Below are 12,918 nucleotides of genomic sequence, written 5' to 3'. Positions count from 1 at the left end.
AAACTTCAAGCTATGAGTTATCAGTTCAGAGATTAGGTTGCCCTTCCTCCACTATTCAACAAGGCTAATATAGGACAGAGGCTGGTGGAAAGAAGAGGATTATACCTGTTGTAGATTTATTTTTCTCCCTGTGAAGAAGATCTCCCTGCAGGAGAACTTAATTTCCAAACAAGAGTATGTAGCCTTTTTGCGGTTCTTTATAATAATTCTCACATAATTACATAGCGGGAGGTGTAGCAACATAAGAGCTAATACAAAAGGTAAGCAGCTACCAACAGCTACTATCTCACCCATCAACAGCCCCGTTTTTCTGAACTCACTGTGGGACTGGGAGAGCAAAACTCTCAGGATGCTGAGAGCACCTCCACACAAGCACTACCACTGAGGGAGCAGATCAAGAGGCAGCACCACAGAAGAGCTAGATGTGTCTTACTAGAGATACTAGAGAAACTATAGAATTTCAGCAAGCTGCTCACATCCTAGTGTACCAGTGTAAAATGAAATGAGCAGTGTTAAAATGTGAACTGTGACAGCTCGAAAGCTCATATGTAGAGGAGAGCAAAAATCAATAATCCCTGAAGCAGGCTCAACATTACCTTCGAAGTAAACTGGAGTTATCATTTTGCTTTGAGTTACTACATATTTGTTAAGACACTGTATGTGCAAGATTGCTCCCTTCCCTGATAAAATCTAAGGAAATTGCCTTTTAACTGCTCAAATCTGATGGGATTCCACAATATTTTTGCAGAAAATTATTCTATTTGTCTCATCAGTCCTGAGTTTTCATAACAACTTGTACCAGGCCAAGCACACTTGCACTTCTGTTGCCTTGTCTTTTAACAGTCTCTCTGTTTTGCCTTTTTTTTTTTTTTTTTTTCATCTCTAACTCACTGACATTCTTAGGAAGTAAATCAGATTTATTTTTGGTCAACTGTTCTGTGAGTGCTCCTGAAGGGAACATGTAGCTGGTTGGGAGAAGGTGACAGGTACTTAACATTTACTTCTCTGGTTGTGTGTACTGTGTTAATACACTCCATTTCATCTCAACTACTGCCACACTGATAAATTTGGAAATGTCACAATCTGTAGTATGTTTTGTTTATATAGATAGCATTGGTGCTGTGAAGAAGCATCTGCTTTCACCTCTGTGATCTCTTCTCAGAAAGAAAATACAAATTTGCTATCTTACCATCACCTAATTTTCATAATTCTCATGATGCTCACTTAGTTCTTACTTATGAATAACTTTAAGATGTGTAGATGAAAAGCATGCTGGAAATTCAATGTGTGATTACTCATTACAAACAGCAAAATGTAATTAATTAACACAAATTGTATAATACTTTCTGTGATCTTCTGAGATCACCATTCAGCAGCCACAAAGAAAAAAGAAAAGTAGAAAGCATCCAACCAAAGAACTTCCACTTTACGTACATTTATTATGTTCCTGGAATGCATTTGATACTAAGCAGGGTCCTACTTTGACAGGTATGAAACCTGGTTATTAATTTTCAATACGGTTGGCACAAAAAATTAAGTGAGCATGTCATTCATTCATTAATCATTTCAGAATTAAATAACCAAATAAAGCTCTTAGATTGCTTTTTGAAAGGATGTAAAAATAAATGAAAGTCTATTCTAGCAACATTATAACAAAGTGGATGTTTTATCAAGAATAGTGACATCCCTAGTAAATCAGAATGATTGTCGTATCTCATGTCTGTATTGTTAATTTAACAGGACTGATAAAATTACATTCTGTCCTTAAAAAAATTAAATAGACAAACCATAAAAATCTGTCAGTTCAAGGGATAAAATCCTTAATTACTAACACTTGCAAAAAGAAATAGTTTAGTTTTGTCTTCACTAGCTTTGAAATATGGACATAAAATGTTTACACACATTTCCAGTGATAAAAGGCGATTTCAGATTCACTGTAACCTCACTGATAAACATTGCTAAGACGCAATTACCTCCAGGATTGCAGCAGACATCCCCTCTGAAATTGAGCTGTTCACCACAGCAAAGCACCTTTTCATAGCAGCATGAAGATCATCCTGTGGCATCTCCTGTAATAAATGTATTCCAGGTGCCCTAGAAATAAAATGCACACAAATAGGACATCTCCGAAGAACATACTCTCAGAATTCTTCCTAAAACCAAAGACAATGATGAAGGATGGTCAGACAAGTTCAGGCATGGTTCTGATGTTAACGATTGCTTTCCCATGGGCAAGCCACTTCCTGTGTTTTTGTTAGCTTTCTATAAATGCATATATTTCTATATATATTTCTATAAATTTATAAACGGGTACATCTTGCTACCTACCACTTCACTGTCTGTCCTTCTGGAGTTTTAGAATCAATCACTTAACACCAGGCTCTGTTAACCACCATCAGTCTCACAGATGAAGGAGCTGAATTCGATGGATATGGATGTATTTTCCCTGAAGAATTTACGTAGTAGAGGTGACTTTTGAGAAACATAGGGAAAGGGAGCACAACAGTCTGAATGGTCAGCTGCAGGAGATGCTGACTTTTCAGATGTTGGCTTTTTGGGATGGATCAAGGTTCTAAAACATATAATCTGCTTCTTCTTTTAGGATAAGCACTCTTCTCTTCTGAATGCTTACATTCTTCCTGTTGTTGTCTTCCTCAGTTTAAGCAAGGTCAATCAAATCAAGAGTGCAGAACGGAAAAACAGGGTAATGAGGTGTTCAGTCTCAGATGAAGTGGGTGGGATCTTTAGGATTTTTTTCAAAGAGCCAGCATCTCCTCCAGTTGATGAGTCCATTCCTGCCTCTTTATCCTCGACATGAGATCACAAAGCCAGACAGAAAAGCATTTGACCCTAAGACCCCCCCCATCAACTAGACTTTGTTAAAAATTGCTTTTCTGATCGTGCAGTAACATCCAGCTTCTGCAGAGATAAATAGCTATATTAAGGGAAGTATTAATGCATGATTACAGGAAACACGTTTCCCATAAATAACCGGATAAAAAAAAATTCTCTCCACAAAACAAGTACTTTATGCAGATTTTAACAAAGGCATATAGCTGATAGTATCATTCAGACATAATATGTTTGTACTGTTCTAGCCAGAAAATTCTAGGTTCTGCAGTCAAAAAAAGAAATCTCTCTGTTCTCTAAAATTTATACCTTCCAGTCAGGAAACTCATAAAGTAGGGACAGAAAAAAGCTACACATGGTTATCTTGTCTACCTACTCATTCACCCACCAACAGGATGCAACATCTTGCTGAAGTCAAGATGAAAGAAACAATGAAAAGACACAAAAATGTAATAAATATGAATCATACATGATCCTAAGTCAGATGTGACTTAACGTAAAACATGAAGAGATCTACTGGCTAATCTAAAATTTAAAATGTGTACAATAGCTGGCCTGAGAATATCACATGCCAAATAATCCGAATACATTTGTTAGTCATACAGGAGTTTGAATGTATGTCCATTTGTACATATAAAAAAGCATTTATGCACATGATGTTAAAAAGCTACCCAGCCAGCTGCTTTCATTTGGAGCAGATAAAAGGCTTAACATTAATTTCTTACCTCTTAACTTTTTCTTTAACTTCATTTGTAAAATGTGGATCAACCTAGAAAGGAATATACACACAGGTAAAAGGCACTACTGTAGCACTACAGTGAAATCCCAAGAAAAGAAAAATAAATTTTAGCACATCCTTTAATAAAATGCATGAGTGTGCTGAGCTTCAAAATCATACCAAAGATCACTAACTTGGAGGAGTTACACTTGACTTTTCAGACAAACGCTCTCGTGAAGACTGACTCTTAGAATACCCAGCTAGGGGTGTGAGTGCACAGCACAGCAGAGTGAATTGACTACCCCACTCTCAATTTCAGTGACTAACCTGATGCAGTGGAGCTTTGGGCTGCTGTCAAAAGGGGAGGGTCTGTTTCTTCTCCCCTGACATCCCCCTCTGGCTGCAGGTTCTAATTAGAGCTAGATCTATTTAACATGAATGACTGCTTTCAGATGACTCTGCAAAGGCTAACATGATTCAAATGATGGATTTGACAACTTACTGTCTAAGTGAGGAGCACTGCACTGATGTGCCAAGCAATTGTCCCTTTATGTATGAGGTTACCAGTGTGAGGAAGGGAAGGAACTTTTCAGACTTTAGCTAACACAGAAAGCAATCTGCATGTAAATGGTGACAGGCAAATAGATGTTACACGCTGGCAGAAATACTTGCTTGAAAACTAATAAACACAAAATTTTAAAACCTAGCATAACATTGAAGACATGCTAGAGTTATTAAAATGCTGTCTAAGATGGGCAATTAACTCCAGCAGTTTTAGTTACAAAGCTTAACTATGACTGCTACTTTCATTTAACATGTTTAAAAGAAATAAACAGAACTTGGAAATCCTTAACTAGACATGAAGAACAGAAGTAGACTGCTTTTTATTAAGGCAGACTGGCTATATTGGATCAATTTATGATAGCTTGCACAGCATGCAGCAGTTGTAAGTCCTGGGAACAATATGGCTCATTTTTTTAATCGTTAATATTTTTTTCATTTTTGTTTTGTTTTGCTTTTACACACTATAAGATAGAAAGCCCTAACAAAGCATTTTAGAAAACCCTCTTGGAAAAAAACTCAGAATTGATTTTATGATTGTGTATGCTGAACACAAGAATAATTATTTAATGAAAGCAGGACTTCATAAATCAAAAGATACAAGCAAATCACCACTGCACTAAGGAATGAATTCCTACTGCACGCAACAAATAAAAGGCTCGTGTAACTGTTTAGGAACGTATTTTTGGTAGCAGCTGGGGGAAAAAATGAGATGCCCCTTCCTGAAGCACTAACTAATCCGGATGACAGTATGCTACAGACCTGTACACTAAGCAACATTGTCAAGACACAGGTTCCTTGGATATTTTATATTGAACTTTGTGGCTGCTATTTCTGTAAAAACATCTTTTCAGCTTTCTCCCCAAAGTACTATTTTGAGTTCCTCTCATGAGGAACTATACCCTGTTTCCTTTAAAATCAATGGAGTACTTGCAAGTGATTTAACATGCAGTGGGATATGGTCTTTTGCTCTTCTACCTTTAGAAGGATAAGAAAAACTACAGCTTGTGACTCATAAAATTTGTAAGATATTAATTCCTATCCTATCTACTTCTCTGGAAGCCAAGAAATTGCCATCTGTCTCATGAACAGAACAATCCTTTAAGCAGCATTCTTCTATTGGTAGATATTCCAAGAAGTCTGCCCTGAATATAAGAATTCAGTTAAAATATTGCTTTCAGGATGGGTGTAGCAATGACTTGGAGAAGTGATCCCCCTGAGCTACATTTAGGAACTTGAGGGGGCACAGTTATCTAACCACAGGCTCAATATAACAGAAAATTGAATACAACATAAGCTGTTCAGTAAGCTGGAAATACATTTAAAAGATGTGAATGTTTCCAAAGCCAACTGACTGTGGCAGGATGCCTAGGAACTCAGCAGTCTCAGAAAAAGCTACTGAAAAGGCAAGACTATTACTTCTGCCCCAAATGTCTCCATAGTCCAGTTCTTCTATAGGTAGATGAGTGTTTGTTGTCATATTTTATTTTGTTACATATCAACATACCAGGCAAATATGATCATCAGTTACCTACCATCTGCTGTTAAAAAACCCTCCATCCATTTTTAACAGAGGAAGAGCCTTCGGAGAACTGCACATCTGATCAGCTAACAAGACCAGATACCCTTTTAAGAAAGATCTGTGCTGCTGACTGGTAAAGAAATATCTGAGGCGTTTAACAGTGCCAAAAGTCACCAAATGCTGCCTAAAGATGAAGGTGCCTGTTAAGCACAGGGCCTATCATGACCAAAATCTTGCAGACCTTCTATAAATACACTATACTACATTGCTGTCATATGAAAATGAACTCAGAGTGAAGCAATGGCCCAGAAACATCTCCATTGTGATGCTGGGGCTGTTGTGGCCCTCTAGACATCGTAGAAAAAAACAAAAACAGGTCTTAGTACACTTAAAGTTCTGTCAGATTATCACCCAGAGCACTTGAGAGTCACAAGCTACATCTGCAAGCATATTCAGTATAGATAGGAAGAATTTGCTCAGTTGCTCTGGTTTGTGAGGCTTCAGCAGTATCACTGTGAAAGAAATCAGCTTTATTCACAGCAGCAGGTGAACCCACATTACAATTTTTATCTGATCGATTGTTGAGTAGGCTCAGCAAGACTGAGCTTCCCATAGAACTAAAAAACATAATTATTGTCTGCAATGCAACATAATCTGCCTGCAGCAAATGCACTAGAAATTTAAAATCCTAGCTAAAACACTAAATTCAGCCATTCAACATTATCTTTTCCATATACTAAATGCTTAAGGAAATTAAATGTCTTCTGACCTAACCTATAGCTCTACTGCTTCAGTTCAGGACAACTAACAACTAGCCAAAAATACAGTTTTAATTCAGCTGAAACAATTTGGCAGCTAGAATCTAAATTAACTTACTTTCATCCTTTAGTGATATTACAACACTATGGGAGAAATATTTTTTTAAATGTTTTATGGATGTTAGTCATTGATTCCTTTGCACTGCCACAGGTTTGACTGCTATGCACTGCCACAGGTTTATTTCTGGTAACTTACTGTGAGAAAGCAAAGCAAATTTAAAAAGATGACCAAAATGTCTAAAATCCTCACTGGAGGCAGGAAGCGCATCTTTTGATTCTAAAGCACAGCTTCATTACACCTGCTCTAGTTTTACCTTCCATATCAGTTCACTTTCAAATCATTTTGTGTATTAGTGTAAAAAAAAACGCAGATAAAAATGTAAAAATAGCTTTAAAAATAAAATATTATGTCTTTAAATCTGCAAAGAACAAAACAGAATGAGAAAACAGAAAAATATTTGCCCATTCAGATTTTATGTATTTTCTCATAAAATAGACTTCCTGCAAGTTTTCATGCTCCTGTGAAGATAAATCAGAGAGAAGACTGATAGAGAGACCCAAACACATTACCCAAATAAAACAATGAAGCTTTAGTACTGTTTTAGCATAAGTAAGAATTTGTTTCACATGACACAGCTGCCTAGTCATACCCTTTCCACTGTTTAGATAAAGGCGATGGGTTGCCTTTTCTAGACCTCTGGCTAATTAGCTCTTGGCTAACATGGTGCATGCTTCCCTCTTCAGTGAGGTTCAGTCTTGCCACTTCCTTAGAAATCATAATACTTGATTTAAAAATCATGGGGCTGGAGGAGAGAGGTTCAAGAGCTTCTCTTGCTTGTGAAAAGAGAGGCAATTAGAAAACGTAATTTTCAAATGCATCATAAAAAAATGTCTTTAAAAACAAAACAAAACAAACAAAAAAAACAGTATGTGTAAAACAGATTTTCAGCTGCTATAAACTATTGATAACAGTTTGCATTAAGAAAAAACTAAGTGACTAGAATTGGACTAACTCAGTGCATATCCTCTTAGAAAACCCTCCTAGCTGCTCTCACTTTTGTGACAAACAGTGGAGCACATGCTGAGTGAGTTGGACTTTTAGCTGCTAGCAGAACTCTGAACTTTGGAAGTCAGAGCACTGGAAACACTTCCACTTCCACAGTTCAGATCTGTTGTGAAAAGCCTTTACAACTGCTAGATTTGCACCTTCTTATCTCTATGGAAGTCAGAAGTCCTCTGACGTAGGTTCAGTTTGGAAAGAATTATTGCGGTATCTCACACATGAGCAAGTGGAAGTATTTAGGAATAAATGTGCAAATAAAATAGTACTAGTAATTTAACAACTTACTGCAGGTCCAATTATGCCCAGATGGACACTGGGATCCTTTCTGTGCCAATCTAGAACAGAAGAGCATCTTTTTATTAATCAAAATTACTCGTTTTAAATAGTATTTTAAAACACAAGAAATACTCTTCCTTCTCTAAAATCAATGTAAATAGCTTCATGAATAAAATAGAACTAGGCAAATATTGTATTACTACTTAAAGGACAGATTTCATGCTCTGCCCTCAGATTACTCCTCAGAATTCAAATGATTAGCATATCTAAAAGTTAGTATTTAGCATTTCTGCTTCATGAAATCTCTTATGATTCAAGGGTTATTTAACTAAGCTCAGATATTAATTTTGAATCATCTCACGAGAACAATGCTCTATTGAATGCAGTGACCCTAGCCACTAAGACAAAATGATTTGAAATTTTCCTCTTAAGTAAAGGCATATTTGGAAACAACTGCAACCACTGCAATTAATACTCAGTTATAATGTACACAGAGAAATCTGCCATTCTTCCATGATCAGAATAGAACCCTATCACTAAACCAATACTTGACATTAATAAACTACTTTTGTTACTGAACATTACTAGGCAGTGAAGGCTTATAAAAGTAAACAGAACAGCTGAGGCTAAATTCCCAGCTTGGAATACCCAAACCTTTTACAGATACAAGCTGAGAACCTAGCAAACCATTCACTTATGTGACTATAAGAAAACTTCATAATGATGGGTGGTAAAATTTGCTTGTAACTTTAGTGGTATTATTTAGCACACATGCCAATCAGTCTAACAGCCACAGGACAGTAATATAAAAAAAGTTATTTTGAAGTAGGTGAATCCTTCTTTTGTCTTCCATTAATATTGTATGTATCAGCAAAAAAGTTTTACCAACAAATAAAGGCATCAAATAGTGCTTTGATTTTAATGCTGTTATTCTCAGCAGGCTGAAAAAGATGCAGTACAGAAATAATGCGTTGAACAGATCAATGGTTACATGTGCATTTTAAAAATATAAATATATTATGAAGCTTTCTGCAATGAATAAAACAGCTTATGCCAAACTTGTAAACATGAAAAGAAATGTATCTACATCCAGGAACAAAACAGGGGTATTCAAATACCAGCTACCTACCTGAAAATACATCTACTAAATACAGAGGGTCTTTGACTCTCCGAAGTCCACATATCAAAAGAAACACGTGTAGATTATCTGTATCTGTAGGAATGTCTGCAACAAAACATTTCAAAAATCTGAATGCAGATAAAAAAGTTAACTCACTCTAAATCGTTTCATGAATAAGCACATACAATGGTAACAGCAGTATCAGGGTGGATTCTGAAAAATTCTCATTATTGTTCCCTCTGTTTCTTGCTCTCACATTAATCCTCAAATCAACTCAGTGGAGAACTTAATCATGCATATCATTCTACAGTGCATATGAGTTCATTTCAAGAGGCAGTAAATGTGCAGGATTTGGAGAAATAAATTGGTAGTCAGTATTCTTCAACACCAGGAATCAGCTTTGACTGACTGGGCAACTATATAAATCAGTGTGTTTCTCAGTTTTTCTACCCATAAGAATAAATGTGCATTCATATAATAATTCAACACCTGTTTCAAGAATATTTTGAGGCTTGATCAAACACAAATTGTTATAAAAGATCAGCTAAATGTCCAATAGTTATCTATCCCTACCATGTCAATACTACTACATAATATTTAACCAGAAGTTAAATTATTGCAAAGCATTTGTTTTAGCACTATTGTAAAGAAATACAAATAAGAAATAAATAGGATTTTTTAATATGATAAATTTATTTTGGAAAAAATCTCAACATGTTCATTTTTAACATCGAAAATCCCTCTTGCAAATACACCACAATAATCCACAAAAAAAAATTTTGTAGGCTATCTTAAAAAGGAAGGTCAGATGTATGGTATTGCAGTTGCCATTGGCTATATAACAGCACAATTAATTCAGAACACTTCTGGAGAAGGGTCACTTAGTGATGAATTTTGGTAAAATGTGTTTATGATAAAATAATTCAGATGTGCTGAATGAACACTCATAACAACATAATTTAATAAACTCTAGAGAGGTTGCAATGTTCTTCTCTGATTTACTGTACAGAACAAATTAGCTTGCTGTCCTTCAGTTCGTGTTTTTATTGAGCTCATGGCAAGGATGGATAACATTATCTAACACTAGTCAGCTGAACAAGGATCATCAAGCTGTAGCTCTTCAGGGTGTTTGTGGGACATTAATGCATCGGCCACACACTGGGACTACGTCACATAGCTACCAGGAGGGCTTTGCTGCATGGTCAGATTTTCTCTTGATGGAACTTGTGATAGAATGGTTGTGATGGCTCTGCCATCCCCTGCTGCTGAACACTGCAGAGCTCCCTTCTCTGAGGCCTCCTCTTCCCTTTCACTTCCACCCTCCACCAGCTGCAGCAGCACCTCAGCTGCTATATGGCGTGACTGAATTGCTGCGGTTTGGAATTTGAGATCACCCAAACTTGGTACCAACTTACATTTCTTTACTATGTTGTATTACTTAATGCAGGGTCTGCTCCAGGCCCTGGAAAAAACAGGAATGTCTCTTCTTGTGTCAAGGGACTGGCTTAATGTGAGCTTTGCAACAAACCTCTCTATAGCAGGGGGTAAAAGCCAGAAGAGTGGTGAATACTCAGCTACTATTACTTTTAAAATTAAAATCCAGTTCAGGGACTTTTAAATGCTCCCTGTCACAGGGTTCATTATTAAGTCAGTTCCATTTAACTTAAACAGCTTGAGCTGTCAAGAGTGGCTGCAGCAGACATGGTAAGTAATATTTTACTGGTTATTGGACCAAGAAATAATTTGTAATTTATAATACAGAAACATTTGGATTGAAAAACCCATTCTTCTCGTGCAATGGTCCATTAATACTATTTGTTTTTAATACATGCAGCAGTGGTCTCAATTCATGACAAACAAATTACTATAACGTCGACAAAATTGAGATTACATTTTAACTATCCATATGGCACAAATATTCATTTTACATTATGAACTCCCACCTATTGATGTTCAGCTCTGGCTATTTTGGAACAAGCTTAAAGTTAGCACTGAAGGCTCAGTGAGACAGTAGTGAGAAATCAGGTCTCCCTGTTCTCACGTAGAGATTACAATTATTGCACTCTTGATCTGACAGCATCCTAATCAACATTAACCATGCTTAAAATAACTGCTTCTTATCTCTTAACATCTTTTTGTTTCTATCTTAAAACTTTCAGTCTTTTCATTTTATTAGACAAGGGTTTAAAGTGCTCTAACAATGAAAAGCCCTAACAGACCAACTCTATGCAGTCCTGATTATCATTCTGTTCCCCGTACAAAAAAAAACTTAAACCAAAACAGAAATGTGGAACAGGCCCTACAGACTGTAATTACACTTTGAAATTTGGATTTTTCCGTTCAGATCCCATGGCCTTTAAAGGTACTTCTCCCAAGAATCTCATGACTAACAGTTTAATTATTTCACTAGTGAAACTACCTAAAATAATGTTCATTAAAGAAAATAGTCTACTTATTTGATTTATTATTTTGAATAGACATTCACAAGCCTGAATTGTAACTGGCAGATTACCCCCTTCATGAAACTTTAGAAAGCACTACTTCACTATTACGGAATGTTTCTCACTTTCCTCTCAAATAGCAGATATTGCACACACTGCACTAGAGATTGAATCCTGCACAGCATTTCTAAAAGCTGTCAAAGAAGGGCTATTCAGGAAAAGATTTGCCTCTGCCACTCAATTTAGTGAAGTGAGAGTCAGTTGTAGTTTTACTTTATTGTATGCTGTAGATCTTAGTCATCACCTAATTCATTTTTACAGGCAGACTCTCACCAACTCAATCCACTTAGAAACATAAAAAGACATTCCTGACAAGACTGCATTACCAGCACATCGCAGCCACTGTTCAGTGTTGGAAGTTTACGCATTCTCTGTCTACTTAAGAACAAGCTTAAGAAGCACCTGTGTATTTGTTAGTTTTCTGCTCATTCACCGAAAATGGTTAGATTTACACATCACGATGATGCCTGTAACGTTTTTTTTTTGTTTTTTGTTTTTTGTTTTTGTTTTTCTGACCTGTTGCTCTCTCAAGCCTTGTCAGCACCCCTACTGTGAGAAAAAAAAATACAGCCCTTTGTACTAGAAAGCAATCATTTTAGTATGTCTTCTCCTCACGAGAACACTAACAAGGGGGACATCTTAACAGAATAACTGCAGTAGCTGCCTTTTATAGCCACCAGCTGGGTGAAAACTGGTATTTGAAAGAAGACATTTTTGGTTTTTCCTGGAGCATAAACAGTTTCAGTATCTGAGTTTTTGCTATCATTCTGTCTTTCCCAAATAGGCTACTTAATCAGATGTAAGACACAACAGCCCCATGTGATTCATTTCTGAAATGGAAATACACCGCTATGGCGCAATCAACTGATTTGCTGTTTTGATACATTCACTGTGTCGCTGTGTTGTCTGAATGACATGCAAACACCCAAATAACAAAGAAATGCTTGTCTCTCTTTTTCCCGGTTTCTGTTAGTGTTACAAAAACAAGGATTTGAAACAGCACAGTGTGCTTCATTATCTCCTAGCTCATGCATCCTTCTGTTTGCTTTGCAAAGCAAATATAAAATGGAAAGATTTGTCCATACTCACTTGCAAGAAAAAAAAAAAAAAAAAAAGACTGCATTTTCTGAAGTATGCAGCCATACTTCAAAATCACTATACACTGAATGCAAGTCTTGCCACTGTAATCAACATCTCCTTCACTGACAAAAATAATTGTTTAATATCAGCAAGAGATTGCTCCTTTAAGTGTGCTTTGGTAGTATTCATCTATGGCTGTAGTCTGACTTGTTAAGTTATCCTTATCTATAAAAAACAGCTGTACGTTGGCCATGGCCAGTCTTGAGCGTGCTTAGCAGGTTACCTCTTTAGCAAGATGTGAAAGGTCAAAACAACAAGAGTGATTGATAGGATTATGGAAACTCATTCCTCTCGTCAGCTTGACAGTATGCTGACCTGATATACCGCACAGAACTACAGGGATGGTGAC

General features: G+C 36.5%; 1 protein-coding gene across 2 annotated transcripts in view; it reads right to left on the bottom strand.

The window, feature by feature from the left end:
• Window positions 1–12,918, bottom strand: part of GLT1D1 (glycosyltransferase 1 domain containing 1) — a 57,217-nt gene that overhangs the window by 14,433 nt on the left and 29,866 nt on the right. For both annotated transcript variants that reach the window (XM_083803340.1, XM_083803341.1), the window contains exons 7-10: window positions 8,938–9,033; window positions 7,818–7,867; window positions 3,576–3,619; window positions 1,974–2,094 (exon numbers count right to left, since the gene is read on the bottom strand). In XM_083803340.1, coding sequence (XP_083659466.1) covers window positions 1,974–2,094; window positions 3,576–3,619; window positions 7,818–7,867; window positions 8,938–9,033 — 311 coding nt within the window. The remainder of the gene's footprint in view (window positions 1–1,973; window positions 2,095–3,575; window positions 3,620–7,817; window positions 7,868–8,937; window positions 9,034–12,918) is intronic.

The sequence above is a fragment of the Anser anser genome (assembly GCF_964211835.1).
Source record: "Anser anser genome assembly, chromosome: 18".
Classification (NCBI taxonomy): Eukaryota; Metazoa; Chordata; class Aves; order Anseriformes; family Anatidae; genus Anser; species Anser anser.
This window is presented reverse-complemented; position numbering and strand designations above follow the sequence as displayed.